Below are 26,715 nucleotides of genomic sequence, written 5' to 3'. Positions count from 1 at the left end.
TTTTCAGCATCTGTCCTTATTTATGACTGAAGCATTACAAAAAATGTACAAGCTCTGTGTCAGTGGTCTGAGTTTACTTTAGGGGCATCACTTTAGGGTAATGGGATAAAGGCTCAATTCTCTCCTAGGAGGAAGCCAAAGTTTCAATATACAGTTTGCTTTTCTTTGCGGCCAACTCATTTCTCCAGAACAGCATCTTCTTATCTCTTCCCTCAGGAAAATAAGCCCCCGGTCAGCATTCATTTCACAAACTTATTTCATCCACCTGTCTCTGTTTCCTACAAAGTACTTGGCTCCACCCTGAACTGGTGCAATCGCTCTAGAAGGAAACTCCTCACATGGAACTTCTGAAGGACCTTGAAATACGAATCCCCAGGCTTCAGAGACATATCTATGAGGCACTGGATACGCCCAGTGCACTGGACTTCAGATTCCAGAGCACTAGATTCAGATTCAAACACCAAGGACTTGAGTCCTACCTCTTTCTAGGCTTGTCCTGGGGATCAAGTGACAGAATGGGGTAGAAACACACCACACAGCAAGAGGCACATCACAAGTCTCAGACATTATTAATACAAGTGGTGACATTGGGCAGGTATTCTAAACATCATTGATAGTTGCTTTTTTTTTTTTTCCAGACAGGTCTACCTGAAAGGAAATGTTAACTTAAATGAATCATGCAAAGATATTGATACAACTAAATTTGTTGCAAGCTGCTGAAGTTTTAAACTTTTATATAAAACCCTGAAATGCTGTTAATTTAGTTGCCTTGGTGCCCGAACGACAGAGCATTCTGGGCCTCTCCAGTGCCCTTTACACAGACAGCAACTCTGGCCCCAAACAGATGAGACTGGTCTTGGTCTTGATGCTTTGTGTGGTCAGCAAACCAAGGTAGGTTAATTGGGTAAGAAAGTTGATGGATCAGCAAGTGAAGCTTGCTTTTTAATCTAAAGCATCCTTCAAATAAATTCCAATAATCTATAATCAAAGCATAAAGCCCTGACTTCTGGCAAAGGGTTACAGCAAGGAAAAACAATGAACATATTTAATAATTTTATTATTATTTTTGAATCTAATAAATTAAGTCAAGGTGAATTTAGAAAAGGCAGAGGAACCAGAGATCAAATTGCCAACATCCCTTGGATCATCGAAAAAGAAAAACTTTTGCTTTATTGACTATGCCAAAGCCTTTGACTGTGTGGATCACAACAAACTGTGAAAAATTCTTAAAGAGATGGGAATACCAGTCCACATTACCTGCCTCCTGAGAAATCTGTATGCAGGTCAAGAAGCAACAGTTAGAACTGGACATGGAACAACAGACTGGTTCAAAATTGGGAAAGGAGTAGGTCAAGGCTGCATATTGTCACCCTGCTTATATAATTTATATGCAGAGTACTTCATGTGAAATGTCAGGCTGGATGAAGCACAAGCTGGAATCAAGATTGCCAGGAGAAATATCAATAACCTCAGATATGCAGATGACACCACCCTTATGGCAGAAAGCAAAGAGGAACTGAAGAGCCTCTTGATGAAAGTGAAAGAGGAGAATGAAAAAGCTGGCTTAAAACTCAACTTTCAGAAATCTAAGATCATGGCATCTGGTCCCATCACTTCATGGCAAATAGATGGGGACACAACAGAAATAGTGATAGACTTCATTTTCTTGGGCTCCAAAATCACCACAGATGGTGACTGCAGCCATGAAATTAAAAGACGCTTGCTCCTTGGAAGAAAACCTATGACCAACCTAGATAGCATATTCAAAAGCAGAGACATTACTTTGCCAACAAAGGTCTGTCTAGTCAAAGCTATGGTTTTTCCTGTGGTCATGTATGGATGTGAGAGTTGGACTATAAGGAAAGCTGGGTGCTGAAGAATTGATGCTTTTGAACTGTGGTATTGGAGAAGACTCTTGAGAGTCCCTTGGACTGCAAGGAGATCTAACCAGTCCATTCTGAAGGAGATCAGTCCTGAATATTCATTGGAAGGACTGATGCTGAAGCTGAACCTCCAATACTTTGGCCACCTGATGCAAAGAACTGACTCATTTGAAAAGACCCTGATGCTGGGACAGATTGAAGGCAGGAGGAGAAGAGGGTGATAGAGGATGAGATGGTTGGATGGCATCACTGACTCAATGGACATGGTTTGAGTAAGCTCCAGGAGTTGGTGATGGACAGGGAAGCCTGGTGTGCTGCAGTCCATGGGGTCTCAAAAGAGTTTGACATGACTGAGTGACTGAACTGAACTGAATAAATTAATTAATTACATTTGGACTGAATAAATTAATTAATTACATTTGGACAGGGCAACAATTGCTTTTTAAATTGGTAGAATCCACTTCGATTTATGAAACTATGATTAGGTTTAAAGGTATTCTTCAACATTTAGAGCTTTTCATTTTAAATTCTTTTTTGTTTAGAATAACACATAGAGCTTTGAGTAAAAAAAAAAAAAAAAAAAAAAAGATTTTACTCCACTGTTGCCTATCTTGGTACAAGTTCAATTATCGATCATAGTATATGTTACCTTACCCTGTTCCACAAAATAAAAACCTAGATATTTAAGTAAACTTTGCAATCAGCCCCGTTGCTTCCTACGGGTGACGTCTGAGGCTGTTCTGGCCTAGCTCTGCCTGGCTCTTGGCATAGAAATGCCTCTGGCCCAGAGATTTCTTGCAGGAAATGTAATCTGTTTTCAAGTTCAATTGGAATTTTTTTTCACAATTTATTAGTTAATAACGATGAGTTAGATCAGAAATTCCCTCCTATTTTTCTCTGTATCTATTTCATGCAGTACAATCGCCAGCATCTGGCTGGCTAGTGTACACCTGAGATGTGGTTGGTTCCATCCAGGAGCTGAACTTCTAAATGTAAGCAGCCACCTGCAGCTACTGGCAACTGTGTTGGGGCACAGCTGTCAGCTCTGTCATCACAAGGGGTCGGAGCCTCAGAAACTCGGCAGGGGCCTCATTTTCCAACAGGACAGCGGATGGCCTAAGATGTTTTTGGACAGAGTCCCCTTTTATATCCACAAATATTAAGGATCTGTACACAGAAGTGTCTGTACTTTGAGCACACGTTGATTGAGAAAATATACAAAATAAAAAAAAGTGAATAAAACAATTTCACAAGGATCTTCAATAAATTTGATCATTATCCATGCCAATGGCATGGCTGTGCTCCTGAGATCAGGTGTGTGTAAGGCATGTTATCCGTTCCCCAGGTGGACCGGGCTTGTGCCAGGAACCCAGGGAGTAACTCTGTGCTCACAGGCTAGAAAGCATCCTTCAAGAACTGAAAGATGTATACATGAAAGAGGAGTCGAAAGAGAAAAGGAGCAAGGAGAAAAATGCATTAGACATGTGGGGACACCTTATGGTCAGTTAAGCTCCACAGGGTGGGGGGCTCGCTCTCGGGTGTTTTCTGTATGCTCTGGGGTGCGGACGCTCTCCTTCACCACCCCTCATCATTTGGCCTCAGATCTTAAACTCCTGCTATTCAGGGATATTTCCTTCAGGAAAACAGAATTTACTGTATCTTTGGTGCCCCTTTAAAACCTGGAAAGTTAAAAACTAGAGCCCCTCAGTGCTTCGCATTAGGAGTCAGGGAACAGCTTTATTTAAACACTGACACCCTCATGTGGCCACAGAAACAGATGGACTCCCTTCCTGATGTTGCTGAGCCCTCCTCTACTCAGCCCACCTCTGCAGGAGGTGCCAGCATCACAGCCACAAGCAAAGGCTGCAGGAGGGCTGCTGTGTTGTGGCCGCTGACCCCCTCCCTCTCCCGGAACCCACAGTGTAAGTGAGAGAGCGTGTTCCTGTTGCAGAAACCACAGCCACCGCCCCAGAGCCTCTGGTTCTGTAGCTCTGGGTCGCCTGCTGCCTGGCAGGGAGGAGATTACATAATCATCTCTGCTGTAATTAAATATGAACTCCACAGCATGGATCCAGAGGAAAACATATTAAGTGATTTTTAACCCGTCTTCCAGGGTGGTTCTGCTCCCCAGAGATATGGAGGACAAAAGAGAAGCATTCCTTTACTGATGAAGCAAACCGGAGTTATTGAAAAGAAGATTAAACGCCGAACAACTTACACATTATGAGTTAGCTTCAAGTAAGGTGCTCAAGGGCTTCCCTTGTCGATCAGCTAGTAAAACATCTGCCTGCAATGTGTGAGACCTGGGTTCGATCTCTGGGTTGGGAAGATCTCCTGGAGAAGGGAAAGGCTGCCCACCCCAGTGTTCTGGCCTGGAAAATTCCATGGACTAAGTCCATGGGGTTGCAAAGAGTCGGACACGACTGAGCGACTTTCACTTTTCAATGTGCTCAAACACTGATGGACTCCATTACACCACTTTCTAAAATAAGTATTTCTAGTTATTGCTCTAGACAGCATTAAAAGTGATCCCCCAAGTACTAAACCTTGACATTCTGAATAAATGTGTTTTTCAGAACAGCCACATACACCTGGCCGCAGAGGGTGAGTGCAGTGCAGGCTTTCTGCTCCATCCTGAATGATCAATGGTGTTTCACCAACTAGTTCATGACTCTAGGCCATTCCGGGAGCAGCACCGCCTTGCTGACATCTGTGTAGCCTTGCTTGTTGTTGTTGCTGTGTAGTTGCTAAGTCGTGTCTGACTCTTTGCGACCCCCATGGACTATAGCCTGCCAGGCTCCTCTGTCTATGGGATTCTCCAGGCAAGGATACCGGAGTGGGTTGCTGTTTCCTTCTCCAGGGGATCTTCCTGACCCAGGGATCGAACCTGGGTCTCCTGCATTAGCAGGCAGGTTCTTTACCACCGAACCACTAGTGAAGCCCCTGTGGCCTTGCTGGCATGGTTAATGAATGCAAACGAAGCACAGACCATTGACTGAAAATAGATATTTTTCTGTTTGGGAGTGGGGAGCCCACGACCAAATCCAAGACTGTGCAATAAGTTCTAGCTTCGTGTTTAAAAACAAAACCAAAGGGTAGCTCTTGCAAGTGAGGCCACAGAGAGCCTGGTTCCCGACCCAGCACCCCTGCAGGGAGGGCCGTGCTCCTGGTGCACTGACACTTACCTGAATGAGGTTGGCAGCTGGGTTCCGTCTTTTCTCAAAATGTTTCTGGCGGTGCTGTTCTTGTACTTTTAATGCAAAACCTGAGCCAAGAATGCCCTGTGACAAAATACAGAAATAGTGCTTAAAAAAAATTCCCCCCAAAGCATCATTAAATAATACAAATACTAAAAGAAAAAAACAACCCTTTAAGAAGAGTCTGAGAAAATACAAACAGTATGCAACCTGTCCATAATCTCATTACTTATTAGACAAACATGATTTCCTCTATTATTATGCCACTGGCCAATGGCAAGTTGTTGAACAAGAAACAGGATGATGTCTGTCCTTCAGGAAATCACCAGGTGCTGCCCTCCAGTCTCCTAGGGTATAGGAGGAGGCCCCACAATTCCAAATAAAAAAATGCTTTTGCATGGCCTTCTCTGTGGCGTTTCGTTGCACGTAAGTTAGAGAAAACAGGCCTATCCAGTGACAGATGAGGGGGATTTAAAATCTGGAGGTGTTACTGCCTCGTGGATGTGGACCTGGGAGCTATTTTAGCATGCTGATGGCAACTACTCCAGTTTATACTTTCCGTTCATGAATGGGTGGGGGAATGATCTTATTAAATTTTAAGATCCGTTCATGATGCTATAATTCTACACCTACCAAAGGAAAGCAAGTGGGGAAGGACAGTTGTTTAGATGAGACACATAGACACTCAGGCTTGGAGATGTTTCCTTTTTGCCTATTTGTCCAGTACAGATGAGAGCACGGGTCAATGCAAAGCACATACTTATCCTCCCGATTCTTTATTTTTTAAAGTTAATTAATTCACTCATCAATTAGTTTTTCTTTGTGCTGGGTCTTCATTACTGTGAGGGCTTTCTCTAGCTGTGGCAAGTGGCGGTGACTATCTACTTGCCGTTCTTGGTCTTCTCATTGCAGTGGTTTCTCTTGTGGTGGAGCCTGGGCTCCAGGCACGTGGGCTCGAGCCCAGGCTCAGTAGTGGTGGTGCACGGGCTTAGTTGCTCCTTGGCACGTGGGATCTTCCTGGATCAGGGACTGAACCCGTGTCTCCTGCATTGGCAGGCAGATTCTTTACCACCAAGCCACCAGGGAAGCCCCTCTCCTGGGTCTTAATCCTCAGAGTCTTAACACTCGGAGCAAGCCTTGCTTTCTTGGTTTTGGCTCACCCATTAGGTCTGGGGGCTGGTAAAACTAGCCTGATCCTTCTGTGTTTATACTGGCTTTTTGGCTGGTTTGCCTTTTTCTGCATATCGTCTTCATCTGCCAAAATCCTGCTTTCTTGATACGTCCCCTATTTTCAGTTTGCTTTGGTCTAAATTTGTGGAATCAAGATGCTTCACGTCAGCCTCAGGTTGAGGTTGGCTTCAGAGTTCACTCAGTTCAGTCTCTGGGCTTTGTCTCTTAGTCTCCACTTTATTGGTGTGGGAAGCAGAGCCCCTCTGCTTTCGAGTCTGGGATTGTACTTGCTAGCTATACATTATTAGCTTTTTATTAAACTTCAAGGAATCTAACCCTTAGGTTACAGCCGGGTATCTTACGAACTGTAAGTCAGTTCCTTGCCATAGGTAAGGGACGGCTGTTTTTCTTTTCTTTATGTGTTTGAAGTCACTCAAAGATAGTAAGGGCTGTCTGAGGGGGTGGTATGTCTCATCCTTGTGACGTTTTAGGTCTCAGTGGATGACAACTTGATGAGGATATTTTTGGGCTCTAGATAACCTTTACTCTTCCTCCTTATCTTGAGGTGGTTTAGTCACTAAGTCATGTCCGACTCTGGTGACCCCGTGGGCTGTATAGTCTGCCAGGCTCCTCTGTCCATGGGATTTTCCAGGCAAGAATACTGGAGAATTCTCCTTGAGATTCCACAATTCTGAGTACCTCTGTGATGATAACCAGATAATACATAACGCAGTTATGTTTAAATACAGTTATACAATGATACTATTGCCGCTAATGAGCAGTGATGGACTCCCTCATCAATCAGGATGTGCAACTGCACTGTGAAATTAGAAACAACGTCACAGGGTCTGTTTTCCATCGCTCTTTCTCAGCGACTGTCTCATCCTGTCTGAGGTTTTCATCTCACGCAGGTTGTGACTGAACAAACTAAGCTTTATGAAAACCTGGTTTGTAGGATTTTATTCGTGGATTTTAACATCTCCCTGCATTTAGAGGTTATAAAAATGGCCTTCTGTTTCCAAATCCAAATCAACTCTTAGTTATTCACAACTCCAAAATTTCCTTCTGCTCCTTAAGACCATTTAGGAAAGATTTATTTATTTTCCTTTTAATGTCATTTTTCATGAAGCTTAAACATGTAAGAGACTGAAACAGCAGAATTTATAGCATATATTTATATTATGTATTTATATTACATGCATAGATGTGTATAATCCACTCATAGGAAGCATAATTTAGTTTTTGTAGAAATTGAATTAACAGCAATGGCTACTATTTTTGAGCATTCATTATGTAAATATGAGGTTCAGAGTTAAATCCCTTTTGGAAAATGAAGACAGGCCCTGCATAACACAAACTGAGCACCTGCCAAACAAGCTAAAATGTGGTGAAAATCATGCTGGCATTGCTTAGAAACACACACTAGTAGATGGCGACCGTGGGCTGCAGGGCTCTTGAGCCAGACTGTACATTACAGCAGTCATGACACCAGCTCTGCTCATTGTCTGGTTACGGCTCCTGTCCAGTCCTTCTCCATCTCCCTCAGCCGTCAGTTCATATACAGAAACGCAGGTCTGTTAAAAATAAAGCCTGCTGTGTAAAATATAGCTAACGTGCCATCCCGTCAAATATTGAGACCGACAGAGACACATTCTCAGAAATTGAGTTTTGTCTTAATTCATTACCTTCCCTGGTGGCTCAGAGGTTAAAGTGTCTGCCTGCAATGCGGGACACCAGGGTTCGATCCCCGGGTAGGGAAGATTCCCCTAGAGAAGGAAATGGCAACCCACTCCAGTATTCTTGCCTGGAGAATCCCATGGACAGAGGAGCCTGGTGGGCTACAGTCCACGGGATCGAAACGAGTCGGACACGACTGAACGACTTCACTTTCACTTTCTAAGGTGAGATAAACTTTCAGGTTTTAAGTTTTAGAAGTTCTCCATAAACATCAGATAGAAATAAGACATCTTGGCAAATATTCAAAATATTTATCCCTTTTCTTCCAGGTTAAAAGAGCTGATTTGTACCCTGTACTTGGCAAACAGGTTAAAGATATTCTCAGCAAGAGGGAAGCGAGGGTCCGCAGGTGGAGACAGTCCCTCTAAGGCAGTGGTGACTTATGCTACTCATGCTTCTCAGCCAAGAATACAGGAGAATTCTCCTTATCTTGAGGCCCTGGGATGGGGCCTCAGGGAAACAGACCCCAGCCGAGGTGGTGGCCCGCATGCCTGTGTGATGTGCAGGAGAATGCCTCTGTGGTGTACAGGAGAATCCTACTTCCAGGGAAAGACAGGGAAGGCTCTTCTCTTCTTGGCCCTTTCTTTCCTGGGTGGAAGGCAGGCCCAGCATCCATTCTGACTTTCTTAGCAAAGTGCCCCTGTGTTCCCCTAATTTCAATCTGACACCACTGCGGCCGGCAGGTGCACTGGACATACTGGTGTTTCCAGCCACCTTTTTATTTTTTTTTATTAAAGGTAAACATGAACCATCTTTCATTCATTCAGTAAGAACCCTGCACCTACAGTGAGGCTGCAGTGAAACTCTCCATGGTAAAGTCTACTCTGCTTGGCCCTGTGAGGGGATGCTACGGGTGAGTGAGATTTTGATTTCCAACACGAATTGATTTAATTTACATATAAAATCTTAATCACTTTATTGGGAAAGCTTCTCAAGAATGACTAATTAGTCTCTGACCCTTAACCTAACAGCAATACAACTGACTCTGCCATGATGGTCCAGGGTTTCACGATGGAGGCGAGCAACCTGCTGGGTGGGATGCAGGCAGTGCCTGAAGATGGCTGACCTTCATGCGAACTGGCCCAGGTCTTTACACCTTTGAACACTTGTCTCTGCTCTCTGCTTACAGGCTCTCTTTTCCATCCTTTGCTATTATCTCTTCCTGGTTCTGCAGCCTACTTCCACATTGCTGTTTAGAATCCTCGAAGAAGTGTGAAACTACAGAACTCACCTTATCAGACTTCCCTCTAAATTAAGCAAAGGTAATGAAAGACCTCGATCTCTCCTGGGGAGACGGCGGACACTGTTGCCCTGCAAGGGAATCGCCCTGACGTGGCCTCCGCCATGTCTGTGATTCTTTGAGGGATCACATGGGCTGTTATACGTGTGGCCTCAGGATGAGTATTAAACCCAACAGTGGCAGGTCTTTGGCGCCATTATTTTGGGTAAAAAAGCACAAGACTGCATTTTGCTGTTTCTAAGGTGTTTTCCTGTAGGGAATCTGGCTGTCACGTGGGTGTCTGTTCTACATGGCTGAGGTCGCCAGATTCATGTGACTCTGGATGGACAGAGGCTTTCTGTCCTCTTTTCCACTTTGTCTCAGCAGGAAACACACACATATTGTAAAAGTTTTCTTCATGACAAGCACTTGACTTATGTTATATCATTGGTCTTCAAAAACTTTCTTTGGGTGCAATAACTCTTCATACGTGACGTTAATAAATGTACTCAGGGTCTGTTACAGGCTGACTTGTGTCCAAAATTTACAGGTTGGAGTCCTAATCCCCAGGACCTCAGTGTACGACCTTATTTGGAGAAAAGGTCTTTACCCAGGTGATCAAGTTACAGTGAGCTCATAGGGCGGGCCCTAGCCCAGTGTGGCTGGTGTCCTTTTTAGAGGAAACTTGGACATGGACAGAGGGAGACACAGGGAGTAGCCATGAGGATACGGTGTCCATGAGGCCTGGACGCATCCCTCCTTTGGGGCCCTCGGAAAGAACCAGCCCTGCCAGCTCCTTGGTTTTCAACTTTCACCTCTAGAACCATGAGAAAGAAAGTGAAGTTGCTCAGTCGTGTCCGACTCTTTGTGACCCCATAGACTATAGCCTACCAGGCCCCTCCATCCATGGGACTTTCCAGGCAAGATTACTGGAGGGGGTTGCCATTTCCTTTTCCAGGGGATCTTCCTGACCCAGGGATCGAACTTGGGTCTCCCACACTGTAGGCAGATGCTTTACCATCTGAACCATCAGGAAAATTCCAGAACCACGAGACAACTGAACTATGTTAGGTCAAGCCAGATAGTCTGTGACACCTTGTTACAGCAGTCCTAGCAAACCAACACAATCACACTTGGGGAGCATGGGACTGAATCCGAATTCAAAGTGAGATCTGGTACCTGAGCTCATGCATGGTCCCTGGGGACCCTTCTCTGACTTTAGGTGGTCTGGGATGCAACCAGCCAGTCAGCCTGGAGCTGAGCACTGGCCATGGGAAGGACAAGGGGTTTGGGCAGAGGTGGAGCCCCAGGAACCTCAGCCTGTGGTGCTGAAGGCCCCACCCCCTTGGCTCCTTGGACGGGTGCCCTGGGGTCTCTGTGAGCCTGCCTGTGTCTCGAGCAAGATGGAGGCTCTGGTTTCTTAAGCAGCACGGTGGCCATGGCTCTAACACGCCTGCTTCTGGGCTCCTTTCCCCCACGAGGGGTGGAGTGAGCGAAAGAGAGAGCTTGGGGATGGTGGCAAATCGTAATAAATATTTTCACAAACTGCCTTTGAAGACACAAGAGGATAAAACAACCAGAAAGACAGGCTTCATCCACTCAGGGGAAAATAATCAGAAGCTTAAGAGAAGATAAGTGTGCTCTTCATTCTGATATGATACAGAAACTGGTGGTTAACAAAAATCAATGATGACACAAACAATAAATCATCTGACACTTTAAAGACCCTTTAAATCCATGTGCTTCTCACTCAAGTGGATCCGAAGAGGTAAATACTCCACATGGGCACATGAATCTCTTCAGTAGCTCACACCTCACACACTTAACTGGAGCCATCAGTTTAAGAGGAGGACAGCTTTAACTCTTTACACCTATTTTCAATGTATTAGGAGCATGTTGACTGATGCCACCTGAATTATTATTCGATCCTAAAGCCCCAGCTGGTAGAAAACTTTTGGGTTAAATGTCTCCAAGGGAAGACCATTTTTTAAATTATCCAACTAGCTATATGTAGAAAAGTCAACATTATATCAGAAAAATGATACCAGTAAATATAGCTATGTTCCAGGGCATATTGTTTAAAGGAAGCTCATGCTAGTAAACCTCTACAATCCAACTGGAAGTGTTTAATTTTTGCAAAGATACTCACAGCAGGAAGTGCAAAGAAAGAAATGCCCAGGAGTGCGAAGCCTGCTGACAGCAGCCTTCCCAGCCACGTCAGGGGGGTTTTGTCTCCATAACCGATCGTGGTCAATGTTATCTAAAAACAAATAAACAGGACGTGCAGCTTAAGTACTTGAGAGGGAAGTCAGGACTCACGAACAGTTTCCACTAAATCATTATTCAAGCAGTCTGGCTGGCGCATTTTATTACTGTGCTTTAATTTTCCATGACACATAACAGAACTCTTTGCTTAAGGAAGGGAGTAACCTACATACTTGTTCCTCCCTTATAACACGATTTTCCATCTTTCCTAAGTGCATTCAAAGAAAGGCTAGATTAGTAAGTGGATAACCATCAGTGATATAGGAATGATTGCACCATGGCTTTCAGTTCAGTTCAGTTCAGTCGCTCAGTCGTGTCCGACTCTTTGCCATCCCATGAATTGCAGCACGCCAGGCCTCCCTGTCCATCACCAACTCCCGGAGTTCACTCAGACTCACGTCCATCGAGTCAGTGATGCCATCCAGCCATCTCATCCTCTGTCGTCCCCTTCTCCTCCTAGCCCCAATCCCTCCCAGCATCAGAGTCTTTTCCAATGAGTCAACTCTTCACATGAGGTGGCCAAAGTATTGGAGTTTCAGCTTTAGCATCAGCCCTTCCAAAGAACACCCAAGACTGATCTGCTTTAGAATGGACTGGTTGGATCTCCTCGAAGTCCAAGGGACTCTCAAGAGTCTTCTCCAACACCACAGTTCAAAAGCATCAATTCTTCTGCTTTAGGACTGGATCAGTACACAAAACAATAATTTGTGTTAATTAAGTCTATCCACTCATTTCCCTGGAGGGCATTTCCTGAAGGCCTGGTGTGTGTAGGGTGCGTGCTTTGATTTGTAGTGGAACAAAAATGAGAGGTGCATGGCTCCTGTCCTAAGATATTTAGGGCATAAGAAGGGAAGTATGTCACACACAAATCATTAAAACACAAAATAGGGCAAGACAGGTATTATGCTGAAAGCACAAATAATCTGCTGCTCAAATTCAAAGAGATTAGTACTAGCTTGGGCGAGTTGCAGAAGCTTTGTTGGGAAGATATCATCATACCCAGGCTTTGAAGGAGGGGTACTATTTTGAGAGACAGAGATGATAGAGTAATCCAGGGAGGGGATACAGATGAACAGCTGCACAGCAGTGGGATAAACAGGGTGGGTTTTGGAATGTGTACTTAGCTGCACTGGAGCTAGCTAATGCTAGACCAGGGAGTGTCTGAGAAATGATCCCTGGGTCTTGTCTCCCTGATGATAAACTGCTCCAGGGGCTGCTTGTGTGCTTTAGAACAGAGTTCTGGCTGTGCTCCAGGACAGACGAGGCAAGCCTGACCTGGTAGAATGATGGGGTGATTGAATCAGAACAGTGGAAGTGGGATGGTACAAGGTGGAGAGTAAAGAGACAAGCTGAAGAAGAGCAATAGTAGCATATCCACAGATCATCCAGAAGGAAGGTGACGACCAAACCAACAGGATTTGAACATTTCAAGTGGAAGATGTGGCCCCATAAATAGAAAGACGACAAGAAGGAAAGGGTTCGGGAGCAAAGATGAAGAGTGACTTTCAATGACGGCTTTTCAAATATCAGTATGTGGCTGATCTAGACATTCTGTGTGTGTGTGTGTGTGTGTGTGTTTGTGTTTGTTTGTGTGTGTGTGAGCTCAGTCATGCCTGACTCTTTGCAATCCCATGGACTGTAGCCCACCAGACTCCTCTGTCCATGGAATTTTCCAGGCAAGAATACTGGAGTGGGTTGCTCTGCTCTCCTCCAGGGGATCTTCCCGATTCAGGGATAGAACTCTTATCTCTAAAATCTCCTGCATTGGCTGGTGGGTTCCTTACCACTAGTGCTACCTGGGGAAGCCATATTAGCAAGGAATTAAGAAGGAGAGCCTGCGTCTTAAGACTTGAGGTTGGCTTGAGATGTGGATTTTGGAATCAGGTGCTGAGTGACTGTGGAAGCTCTGTGAAGCCATGAGGTAGCAGACTGTGAAGAAGGGGTGCAGGACACCTCCTCAGGAAACCCACACAATTAAGGGGCAGAAGGAAAAGGAAAGCCAGAGGAGTATATTGTTTCAAAAGTAGGAGGACTAGGAACGGGTTATGTAAATGGAAACTCAATGGAGAAGACAGCTTCACAGAAGACCAGGTGAGCCCTGGTGTCACAGGCTCATGGAAAACAAGGAGAATGAGGACTGAGAAGAGAGGTAGACACAGGGACAGGGTCGCCAGCGGTTTCTAACAGCAGCCGTCTTGGTCATGTCACCTTCCCCAGCTTTCAGAGGAGGGAAACCTGTTGAGAGGCAGAAATGGTAATGGAAGGGACACTTTGTGCTGTAAACCCTCCAAAAGCATCCCGCTCAGCTGACCACCCTTCCTAAACTCTCTTCTTGCCTTACTTTCATGGTTTTCCCTTTACTTCTTTATTGTTGCTGTTGCTCAGGCATGTCCAACTCCTTGCAACTCCGTGGACTGCAGCATGCCAGGGTTCCCTGTCCTTCACGATTTCCCAGAATTTGCTCAAACTCGTCCTTGAGTGGGGGAAGCCATCCAACCATCTCATCCTCTGTCATTCCCTTTTCCTCTTGCCCTTGTTTTTTCCCAGCATCAGGGTCTTTTCCAATGAGTCAGCTCTTCGCATCAGATGGCCAAAGTAAAGGAGCTTCAGTCCTTCCAATGAATATCCAGGATTGATTTCCTGCAGGATTGACTGGTTTGATCTCCTTGCAGTTCAAGGGGCTCTCAAAAGTCTTCTTCAGCACCACAGTTCTAAAGCATCAGTTCTTTGGCTTTCAGCTTTTTTTATGGTCCAAATTTCACATCCATACATGACTACTGAAAAAACATAGCTTTGACTATATAGACCTTTGTTGGCAAGTGATGTCTCTGCTTTTTCATATACTGTTTGTCATAGCTTTACATCTTTGGCAGCTTCTACACCAGTCAACCTTCGAATATTAGATTCTTAAGGTTTGCTTCTGGGTCTTTTTCTCTTTTTTGAAAAATTCTGTTCTTTCATTTTTCCTTTCTCTTCTATCTCCTCTTTTCTCTCTTTTGCCAGGTGATCTGAAACGTTCTCAAGACTTAAATGCCATTTTTATGAGGAACACACTGAGTTTCTGCCTCCAGGTCAGACCACTCTTCTGAGCTCTGGATCCACATATCTGCAACTGATACTTCTCTTTGGATGCTGCCCAGTCATTTAAACTTAATATATTTAAGACAGAACTTTTATTACCCCCAGCCTGCTGTGCCAATTACATCCCTTCCCAATCAAGAACACTGCTGTCAGGAAATCCTTGAGGGCCCAGGTTCAATCCCTGGTTAGGGAACTAACATCTCACAAACCTCGTGTATGGGCTGCTCAATTGGAAGCCTCGAGGAACCCTTGCTGCTCCTTCCCCACAGGTCCCTCTCTGAATCCCTCAGCAGGTTACGATGCTTCGATATTCCCAGTCCCCTCCCTCCTCTCTGTCCTCGTGGGCGCCATGGTAGATCAGGCTCTGTAGCAGCCTCTTTTTTACTATACTTTTCCCAGATTTTATTAAGGGATGGTTGACGTGCATCACTGTTCAATGCACATAGCTTGGTGGTTTGATTTACATTTGCTGTGAAACGATGACCACAGCAGGGCTAGTGAACATCCACCATTCTGCAGAGATATTCTACAAGGGTCACACTTTTCTTTTTGTGATGAGAACTCTTAGGATTTACTCTTTGCTTTTCTGCATGTCACACAGCAGTGTCACCTACAGTCACTCACCTTGTGGCACTGACATCCCTGGTGTTAGTTTATCTTCTAATTGGAAGCTGGTACCTTTTAACCACCTTCCTCCACTCCACCTCCCAAACCTGCTGTAACCATGAATCTCATCTCTTTCTGTTTTTTAAAATTTCTTAATTTTTAATCGAAGGATAATTGCTTTACAGAAGTTTGCTGTTTTCTGTCAAACCTCAACATGAATCAGTCATAGGATACATATATCCCCTCCCTTTTGAACCTCCCTCCCATCTCCTGCCCCATCCCACCCCGCTAGGTTGATACAGAGCCCCTGTTTGAGTTTCCTGAGCCATACAGAAAATTCCCGTTGGCTATCTATTTTACATATGGTAGTGCAATTTCCATGTTACTCTTTCTATACATCTCACCCTTTCCTCCCCTCTCCCCATGTGCATAGGTCTATTCTCTATGTCTGTTTCTCCACTGTTGCCCTGTAAATAAATTATTCAGGACCAATTTTCTAGATTCCATATATATGCACTAGAATATGATATTTATCTTTCTCTTTCTGACTCACTTCACTCTGTATAATAGGTTCTAGGTTCATCCACCTCATTAGAGCTCTCAAATGTGTTCCTTTTTATGGCTGAGTAACATTCCATTGTGTATATGTATCGTAATTTCTTTATTCATTCATCTGTCGATGGACATCTAGGTTGCTTCCATGTTCTAACTATTGTAAATAGTGCTGCAATGAACAATGGGATAAATGTGTCTCTTTCAATTTTGGTTTCCTCAGGGTATATGCCTAGGAGTGGGATTGCTGGGTCACATGGTGGTTTTATTCATAGTTTTTAAAGGAATATCCATACTGTCTTCCATAGTGGCTGTATCAATTTAAATACCCACCAACAGTGCAAGAGCATTCCTTTTTCTCCACACCCTCTCTAGCATTTATTGTTTGTAGACTTTTTGATGATGGCCATTCTGACTGGTGTGAGGTGATATCTCATTGTAGTTTTCATTTGCATTTCTCTAATAATGACCGTTGTTGAGCATCTTTTCATGTGCTTGTTAGCCATCCTTATGTCTTCTTTGGAAAAATGTGTGTTTAGGTCTTTTCCCACTTTTTAATTGGGTTGTCTGCTTTTCTGGTATTGAGTTGTATAAGCTGCTTGTATATTTTGGAAATTAATCCTTTGTCAGTTGTTTCATTTGCTATCATTTTCTCCCATTATGAGGGCTGTCTTTTCACCTTGCTTATAGCTTCCTTTGCTATGTGAAAGCTTTTTGGTTTAATCAGGTCCCACTTGTTTACTTTTGTTTTTATTTCTATTACTCTAGGAGGTAGGTTATAGAGGATCTTGCTTTGATTTATGTCATCAAGTATTCTGTCTATGTTTTCCTCTAAGAGGTTTATAGTTTGTGGTCTTACATTTAGGTCTTTAATCCATTTTGAGTTTATCTTTGTGTGTGGTATTAGGAAATGTTCTAATTTCATTCTTTTACATGTATCTGTCCAGTTTTCCCAGCACCATTTATTGAAGAGGCTGTATTTGCCTCATTGTATATTCTTGCCTCCTTTGTCAAAAATAAGGTACCCATAGGTACATGGGTTTCTTCCTGGGCTTTCTATCTGGTTCCATTGGTCTGTATTTCTGTTTTTGTGCCCGTACGATACTGTCTTGCTGACTGTAGCTTTGTAGTATAATCTGAAGTCAGGAAGCTTGATTCCTCCAGCTCCATTCTTCTTTCTCAAGACTGCTTTGGCTATTCGAGGTATTTTGTGTTTCCATATGAATTGGGAAATATTTTGTTCTAGTTCTCTGAAAAATGCCATTGGTAATTTAACAGGGAGCATATTGAATCTGTAGATTGCATTTGGTAGTATAGTCATCTTCACAATATTGATTCTTCCTACCCAGGAACATGGAATATCTCTCCTCCTGTTTATGTCATCTTTGATTTCTTTCATTAGTGTCTTATAATTTTCTGTGTACAGTTCTTTTGTCTCCTTAGGAAAGTTTATTCCTAGATATTTAATTCTTTTTGTTGCAATGGTGAATGGGATTGATTCCTTAATTTCTCTTTATGATTTTTCACTGTTAGTATATATAGAAGTGCAAGTGATTTCTGTGTATTGATTTTGTATCCTGCAACTTTGCTAAATTCACTGATTAGCTCTAGTAATTTTCTGATATTATCTTTAGGGATTTCTATGTACAGTATCATGTCATCTGCAAACAGCGAGAGCTTTACTTCCTCTTTTCTGATCTGGATTCCTTTTATTTCTTTTTCTTCTCTGACTGCTGTAGCTAGGACTTCCAGAACTATGTTGAATAATAATGATGAAAGTGGATACCCTTGTCTTGTTCCTGGTCTTAGGAATTCTTTCAGTTTTTCACCACTGAGAATAATGTTTGCTGTAGGCTTATCATATAGGGCCTATGTTGAGGTAGGCTCCTTCTATGCCCATTTTTATTTGTTTTTAAATACATATAAGTGAGATCATACAGTATCTGTCCCTGTCTGACTTGTTGGGCTTAGAGGTCAAGGTCCATCCACGTGGCTGCAGTTGGCAGAGTTTCTTCGCTTTCCATGCTGAGTAGCAGGCCCCTCATGTGTACACCACCCCCTCCTGCTGATCCATTGTCATGACCCTGAGGTTGTTTCCACGTCCTGGCTCTTGAAGATCATGAGCCGTCATCTCTCAATTGCCTTTTCTGCTTTTGTTCCTGTTTCTCTTGTTTCCTTCTCCACACACCTGCACAGGCTATTTTCTTACTCCTCTCTAAAAGTCCTTCAATGGCTGTTCACCAAATTCAGAATAAATTCTAAGCTCCGAGCTGTGGAGAACGTGACCCTGTCTCCGTGGCACCCCCACACCGCCCTGGGCTTCCCTCTGCTCACTGCACTTTGACCACAGTGTCCTTTCTCTCCTTGAATGGGCAAGGCCATCCTTCCACAGAGCCCTTGCACAGCCTCTCCCCGCAGCCATTCCCCCTTGCCAGGGCTCCTTCTCATTTTGCAGATCTTGTCCTAAGCTGGCTGTCCTCGGAGAGGCCCCCTGCCCACTGTCCACGGCAGGGCCTCCGGTTTCTTTCTGGTCTGCTCATTTCCTCTTGGTTCCCATCATGAGGGGTGGTCTACTCTGCTTTCCCTCGGGCCGCATTTCCTCAACTGGAAGGAAGGACTGTTTCTTTACTCTGTTTTCTAGCATGAAGTTTGCCGCAAAGTAACAGGACCTCAGTAAGTGTTTAGTAAACAAATAAAGAACGCTTTCAAGAACATTGGTAACAAACAGAGTGAGAAACTGGGGTGAGAACTCCTGGGAATCTCTGACGTGAGGTGGGGATTTCTAGGACGGATCTGTGCCTGTCTGCAGAGAGGCCAAGTCTGCAGAGGGGAAGTGGGGGCTTTATGGTGGGGGATACCCAAGACAGGGGCTCCCCTGGTGGCTCAGACGGTAAAGAATTCGCCTGCCAATGCAGGAGACTCGGGTTCGATCCCTGGGTGGGGCAAATCCCCTGGAGAAGGAAATGGCAACCCACTCCACTATTGTGCCTGGGAAAGCCCATGGACAGAGGAACCCGGCAGATGAAAGTTCACGGGGTTGCATGACTCAGTGACTAAGCAGCAACAGCAAGCCAAGGGGAAGGGCACATGGTGGCGGGCTAGCCTTGGTCGCGTGGATGAATGTATCCTCCACAGGGTGGAGACTGTGTGGACACAACGTGAAGAGGGAGCTGGGCTGGAAAAGCTCACGGTGGCTTCATCACCTGCAGTGAAGGACAAGGAGGATCACCTGCGGGGAGAGAAGGGCCTGGAACGAGGAGGGCTTGTTTGGGCTGTGAGGGTGTGAGAAAGAACGTGTTGTGCAAAACAGCAGCCGAGCGAACCAGATGCCCCTGGCAGTCTTGGAAGGGATTCTGATTGCAGATAAAACACTCCTGGCTACATCTCATGACAGGTTCATAACCTTAAATATGCAGGAAGGAGTTTAATCTACCACACCTTTTCTGCAAAACAGCTTAATCCTTTCCAGTAGTTTATTAACAATAATAAACGGAAGGAGAAATTTCATGGTCTGGTCACAGCAATAATGTTGCATTTCTTTGTCTGCTTTCCATTCCAGTCACACATCTGAGTTGTTTTCCTGGGCCTGGGGCTCTGAGTGGGTTTTAATCTGCTGCTTCCAGACACAGCAAAGTGACCATGTACTAAGTCCAGTTAAGAGTGCCGCGCCCTCCTTTTGAACTCAGGGCTGCCCCTCTAATGGCACTGGTGAGGAGGTGTCATGAACCCTGAGAGTCATACCTGGGCTGCCTGGGGTGGAGGATAGTGAGACCCTCCTACCTTCTCCTTGTGCCACCAGGGCCAGGCCAGGAGGAGCTGGAGTGGCCCACAGCCCAGTCTGGAGCAGCCACTTCCTCTGCTGGACCTCACAGTCGCTGGGGTGTTGCTTGCTTGAGGGCTGAGGGGCCTTTTGTTGAAGGTGAGGCTGGGGAAGGATCTAGCACCAGGATGCCAGGGAGCGGGGGCGAGGGTTCCTGTTTTGTGCCTGTGGGCAGATCATTTTGCTTCCTATGGCTGCAAAGGGGGAAACTGGGCCTCCTGCTGTTATCAGGGGGCATCACACTGACCCCCCTGCTTGACCTGGCTGCTCCCTTTCTAAGGCAGCCTCTGGTTGTGCTGTGCTTAGTTGCTCAGTCATGTCTGACTCGTTGCAACTCCATGGACTTTAGCCCACCAGGCTCCTCTGTCCAGGGGGATTCTCCAGGCAAGAATACTGGAGTGGGTTGCCACGCCCTCCTCCAGGGGATCTTCCTAACCCTGGGATTGAAACCAGGTCTCCTGCACTGCAGGCAGATTATTTACCGTCTGAGCCACCAGGGAAGCTTGCATTCCATCAAACCATCCTGGAAGAGGGCTGCAGGAAAATGAAAGTGTTAACCTCTCAGTCATGTCCAATTCTTTGTGACTCCATGGACTGTAGCCCAGCAGGCTCCTCCATCCATGGGATTTCCCAGGCAAGAATACTGGAGTGGATGACATTTCCTTCTCTAGGGGATCTTCCCGACCCAGGGATCAAGTCTTAGGTCTCCGGCATTGCAGGAGGATTCTTTACCTTCTGAGGCAGTAGTCTGCAGGAAGGCTGCTGATTTTTCTGGGCTTTCAGGTCAAGCTGTCTTTGAGGTACCCCAGTGCAGCTACCTTATGTTTCTTCCCTTTCCCCAGTAACTGGAAGGCCCTGGGAAGCTTTCTCAGTTGATCCTTTGCACATGAACTGAGTAGCCTTTCTGGGTCTCTGCTCCCACACTTGCGCTCAGCAATGCACCCACTTCTGTGTTCCAGAAGCCACGTGCAGCTCCAGGGACTGAGCTGCAGTAACTGGTCTAATTTGGATGTAAAGCTAGAGTAAGGTGGGCTCACAGAGAGCCCCAAAGACACCCTCTTCCCTGGGAGCTCCTGGAAGGAATTACCTGCTTATAGTTGGCATGTGTGACCCTAAGGAGTTGGCAAAAATCAGGCCTGGAGGAAACCCACTGTATTGAGTGTCATTCCATTTTCTGACTCCTTCCAGAGCCCCTAGGATCTATGCTCTTAACATCTGCTGGTTAGTGAAATTTTGAAAATTTATGTATTTATATACATATTTACTTATTACTGATTCATACTCATTGACTTTTGACTAGGAAAGGTTATAAAGTTTTGAATTCAAACATTTAAAAGATACACTTATAAAAAGTTCCAATATCTCTTTTGGACTCGTTTCGACCCCATGGACTGTAGCCCGCCAGCCTCCTCTGTCCGTGGAATTCTCTAGGCCAGAATACTGGATCGGGTCACCATTCCCTTTTCCTGGGGATCTTTTTGACCCAGGGATCAAACCTAGGTCTCCTGCTTTGCAGGCAGATTCTTTACCATCTCAGTCACCAGGGAAGTCCCTAAACAATTAAAAAACACATTTTTTAAATGTTCCAATATCTCTTGCAGTGTTGTTTTAGCAAAATAATACTTTAATTGGTTGTCACACTTCATGACTAGAGGTGGAAGCCGGCAGACCAGCCTGACGGGAAGGGTTGGGACAAGAAGGACAGGCCTGCTTCCCCTGTGGCCTCACCAGTGGGCTTGGTGGTGCCTGTGGCTCGTGCTGTCCTTCCGGGTGGGCATTTACTGGAAGGGGCTGCAGCATGTGGGAGCAGCTCAGAGGAAGTTTTGCCCTCAACTGCAGTCATGCAGGTAAGGAGAGATTTTCTGAAAGTCTTTGGGTTGCAAATATTGGCAGAAAGGAGTAATTATGGTAGCAAAGTCAGAGGTCTGCTCGGGGCCTCTTAGTGGGTTCAACAATCAAGTGTTTTCTCCCTCAGGAATCATACTGCACAACAAATGTAAACTCGGGTCCAAGCTTTCCTCAGTATTTTTCTTTAATGGGAGACAGGTGCTGTGTTCAAGTTATAATTTAGACATAGATTAGGCTACAGTTAATTGTTTTCAATAGCACAATTAATTAGAGACCAGGAGATATAAACCTACCTTCTTTTCTTCAAGCAACAAATCAACAACTATTTACTGGTCTGGTTTGCAGAACACAGGTATGAATAGCTGTTTATAGCTAATGCATTTATGTGAGCAAATTAAAAATAGACTATTCGTAGATTTCCACAGTACAGTATAATTTCCCCCTAAGGGGGGTCTCTTTAAAATTATTTTTATTTTCTTTCATCTCTTTTTCTTCCAGTTTTATTGAGATATAATTGACACACAGCTTTGCAGAAGTTTAAGGTGCACAGTACAATGCCCTGACTTGAACACATCATGAAATAATTAACACTGTAAGTTCAGCGAACACCCATCATCTTATATAGATACAGCATTAAAGAAATGGATATATATATATATACATATATATGTATATATATATAGTTTTTAAAACGCTTAGGATTTACTCTGTTAGCAACTTTCATATATAATGCACAGCAGAGCTCATTATACTTATTGCATGGTACATCATGTCCATGGCACTTATAGCTGGAAGTTTGTGCCTTTTGACCATCCTCATTCAATTCCTCCACCTTCCACTCCCTGCCTCTGGTAAACACACATCTGGTCTCTTTTTCTATGAGTTTATTTGTTTGTTTTGAGCCATAATTGACCTAAAGCCCTTTGTTAGTGCCTGTTACACAACACAGTGATTTGGTATTTCTATAGCATTTTGAAACCATCACCAAGGTAAGTCTAGCTACGATATCACATACAAAGACACTGCAGTTATTGGCTATATTTCCCACACTGTAGCCTTTATACCTGGGACTCACTTATTTGTACCTTTCAGTCTCCCTCACCTATTTCTTCCCTCTCCCTCCTGCTCTGCCCTCTGGCAACCACCTGTTTGTTTTCTGTATCTGTAACTCTGTTTCTGTTTGGCTATGTTTGTATATTTGTTTTGTATTGTAGATTCCACATGTAAGTGAAATCATATGGTATTTGTCTTTCTCTTTCTGGCTTATTTTGCTAAGTATGATAACCTCTAGGTCCATCCATGTTGCTGCAAATGACATCATTTCATTCTTTTTTATGGCTGAGTAATATTCCACTGTATATATACACATATCTTCTTTATCCATTCATCTGTTGATGGGTGCTTAGGTTGCTTCTATGTCTTGGCTATTGTAAACAGCGCTGCTATTGTAAATCTTGGCTATTGTAAATAGAATATGAGGTGCATATATTTTCTCCAGCTAGTACTTCTATTTTCTTTAGGGTAGAACTGCAGAATCATGTGGTAGTTCTAGTCTTATTTTTTTTTGAGGAATAGCTGTACTGGTTTCCACGCTGCTGCTGCTGCTAAGTCGCTTCAGTCATGTTCAACTCTGTGCAACCCCATAGATGGCAGCCCACCAGGCTCCCCCATCCCTGGGATTCTCCAGGCAAGAACACTGGAGTGGGTTGCCTTTTCCTTCTCCAATGCATAAAAGTGAAAAGTGAAAGTGAAGTTGCTCAGTCGTGTCTGACCCTCAGTGACCCCATGGACTGCAGCCTACCAGGCTCCTCTGTCCATGGGATTTTACAGGCAAGAGTATTGGAGTGGGGTACCATCACCTTCTCCGACTGGTTTCCATAGTGGGTGCACAACTTACATTCCCTCCAGCAATTCCTAAGGGGGTCCTTTAAGGGGGAAGATTCCTGTCAACAGTTGTCAACAATCTCCTTCTCCCTCCCTGCTCTTTCCTCCTCTCTGCTCTGTTTCTCTTCTTTCTAGTCTCTTTTCTTCTCTGTTCTCTTCTCTTAGCCCAAGTAATCTCTTGGGCTACTTCCTGAGCATACAGTTTCAGATAGTAGGTAGTCATAGAATCTATGAAGTTAATTTTGACATTTGGTCATCTTGAACTAGTAGGTCAGAAAGATTTTCAATCTGTACACATTGGAAACTCCATGGTGGTGGCATCATGAAACTCAAGTTCTGCTGTGGCAAGGGCTCAGGGCATTAGCACTCCCTACTGTTCTCCCAGGCTTGTGGTCAGATAAGCAATAAGAGTGGCAGTCACAACTATCTAGTATTGGATAAAGTGAATCCACATGTCCTAGTCTCATTTGAAACAGAGAGCAACTTTGTGTTTGGGTACTATTATTTTCTCAGTTTTACAGCAATATTAAACAATTGCTTAATATCACACCTCTACTAACACTAACGATGGGGTTGGAACCCTGGTGTCCTGACTATAATACTGTTTTTTTTTTTTAATACAGCATGTGCTCAATACTATTAGAATAACACTTAACAAAAGTGTCCAGAGTTGCACATGTGCCAATTTTAAGAACAGATGTCTTAGGAAAGAGTTCTCCAGGGATTCATGCCCAATATACCCCGTAAATGCCCCAAAGGTAGGCATGGGGCTTGGAGAGGTTAATAACCACTAGACTGTATGGAAAATATTGCCAGGGGTGTATGTCTCAGTTTTCACTTGGTTGTTAATAATCCTGAATAGTTGGAAGTAAAGCTTCTGATTCCATCAGGCCTCACATTGGTAGTAAGAAACACTTCTATTTACTGTACCAGCAGACTTACTGAGTCAGAAACCAATAGCTTCTAAGAGTTGGCAGAGAACACTATGTCCTGGTAAACCCCCTGGAAGGAGGGGGGGGGGGTTGATTCTCAGAAAGGTGACCAGTGTCATCAAGGACAAGGGTATCCTTGCTCTTTCCACAAATCGGCACCATTTCCTATTCTTAGATTTTGTAGGGGGATGAACTCATGGCACACATATGGGCTGCATAACCTGTTGAGTGTGCATTACATACAGAGCCTTCCATATTGTTGCTTGGGAAAAGTGTGAGGTTTTTAAGAGCAAATTCTAGGACTAACTGGCCAACGCCAAATCCTCTACATGTCTGAAGGAATCATGTCAAGCACAGGTCTCAGGTGGAGGCTATATAAACCTCAAGAGTAGGTTTATACCATCTGCTGCTGTTGGATCTTTAAAGAAAACCCATAACACCATCTTCAACACAGTAAAAGTGGTAAATAAAAAAAGGACAAGTTGGCCTTCAAGGATAGGGTCATTACCAGGAAAAACTACTTTAGGAGGATGGTATCTTAAGTTATTTCAGAATAAATCTAAATCAAATCAAAAGGAGGGAAGATAATAACAGGGAAGAAGGAGCTCATAATAAAAAATAACTCCAGGAAAACCTATTCTTTGATTATCAGAATAAACCTGAAGTAACTGAAAAGAAAGATAAAAATAATAGGAAGTGACATTAAGCAGAGCTCCACCGAACAATCAGAAGACCTCTCCTCTTATAGCTGCCTGGCCTCATCAACGTCCGTCATCAACACCTCTTTGGTTGCTCCTTCAGAGTCCAGAACATTGTTCAATGAAACTCTGATTCCCAAAACCCTTCTGCCCTGAAGCTGTAGGTCTGTCAGGAAGGACATTGGTCTCTGCTCCTTTGCTGTAGAGGTTCCCCATATCCATTCATGCAGCCCCCATCTGCGGTTGGGTAGCTGCCAGGGGCTTAACACCAGCCCTTTCTATGGACTATGGGCTGAGTATTGTCATCTATTATGGGAATAGTTTCCAGGGACCAAGGTTCTCTAAATTGTTATTGCTTTGAGCAGTGCTGATTGCACTACGCATTCCTCCTAAAGTTGGTTTGGGGAAAGTATCTTCTTCTTAGAGAAGTTTTGCATATAATATTTAGAATTCACTGAATACTATATCCATAGACTATAAACTGCATTTTAAACTATATATCACTACTTCAGGCTTTTTTTTAAAAAAATAAATGGGGATTTCCTTTTTTTCACCAAAGCCCAGCACTAAGAAACTCATCAAATCAGGATTCTTTCATTTCCTTCATTTCCCTATATTCCGGATGTTTCTTTAGTTAGCAAGGTGTGCATTACATGCAACGTGGACAGTTCTAACTAGAAAGATTTCATTGAGGTCTTCATTAATATATAATAAAATGTAGAGTATTCCATGGGCTTCCCTGGTAGCTCAGCTGGTAAAGAATCTGCCTGCAATGCAGGAGACCCCGGTTTGATTTCTGGGTCAGGAAGATCCCCTGGAAAAGAAATAGGCTATGGCCTCCAGTATTCTTGGGCTTCCCCAGTGGCTCAGCTGGTAAAGAATCCGCCTGCAGTGTGGGAGACCTGGGTTCAACCCCTGGGTTGGGAAGACTACCTGGAGGAGGGCATGATAGCCCATTATAGAATTCTTGGGCTTCCCTGGTGGCTCAGATGGTAAAGAATCCGCCTGCAGGGCAGGAGACCTGGGTTTGATCCCTGGGTTGGGAAGATCCCCTGGAGGAGGGCATGGTAACCCATTATAGTATTCTTGCTTGGAGAATCCCCATGGACAGAGGAGCCTAGTGGGCTACAGTTCATGGGGTTGCAAAGAGTTGGACACAACTGAGTGACTAAGCACACTCAGAGTATTCTATATTTGTTTTACTTTATATTGGAGACCTAGTATATGTTCTTCTTATAAGGACAGAACTAGTAAGTTCTCTTGTTTGCTTTTTATGGCTTCAGAGAATTTCATTAATGAGTTAGCTAATATCAACAAACCCACTATGGACCAACAAGGCATTTTTTTATTCCTGGAAGCTCAATATCTTAGAAAATTTTGCTTCTGTAGTCAAGACTAGATTTTTTTTTTTTTAGAAAGAGATATAATTAGGCCATTCAAAGATTCTGCTAAGTACAGATTCAGTTCAGTTCAGTTCAGTCTCTCAGTCATGTCCGACTCTTTGAGACCCCATGAATCGCAGTATGCCAGGCCTCCCTGTCCATCATCAACTCCCAGAGTTTACCCAAACTCATGTCCATTGAGTCGGTGATGCCATCCAGCCATCTCATCCTCTGTAGTCCCCTTCTCCTGCCCTCAATCCCTCCCAGCATCAGAGTCAGTGAAGCAAAAGTCACTCCGTCGTGTCGAACTCTGCGACCCCATACAGTCCATGGAATTCTCCAGGCCAGAATACTGGAGTGGGTAGCCTTTCCCTTCTCCAGGGATCCCTTGGTTGATCCCGACCCAGGGATCAAACCTAGGTCTCCCGCTTTGCAGTCAGA

The 26,715-nt window shown here is 44.2% G+C and overlaps 1 protein-coding gene across 3 annotated transcripts in view; it reads right to left on the bottom strand.

Annotated features, from left to right (window-relative positions):
- KCNQ5 (potassium voltage-gated channel subfamily Q member 5) overlaps positions 1-26,715 on the bottom strand; it is a 649,180-nt gene that overhangs the window by 104,219 nt on the left and 518,246 nt on the right. For all 3 annotated transcript variants that reach the window (XM_024996914.2, XM_024996913.2, XM_024996915.2), the window contains exons 6-7: positions 11,356-11,466; positions 5,069-5,164 (exon numbers count right to left, since the gene is read on the bottom strand). In XM_024996914.2, the coding sequence (XP_024852682.1) occupies positions 5,069-5,164; positions 11,356-11,466 (207 nt within the window). The remainder of the gene's footprint in view (positions 1-5,068; positions 5,165-11,355; positions 11,467-26,715) is intronic.

This window comes from Bos taurus, chromosome 9 (assembly GCF_002263795.3).
Source record: "Bos taurus isolate L1 Dominette 01449 registration number 42190680 breed Hereford chromosome 9, ARS-UCD2.0, whole genome shotgun sequence".
Lineage (NCBI taxonomy): Eukaryota > Metazoa > Chordata > Mammalia > Artiodactyla > Bovidae > Bos > Bos taurus.
Note: the sequence above shows the minus strand (reverse complement) of the source record. Positions and strands in the feature narration are given on the sequence as shown.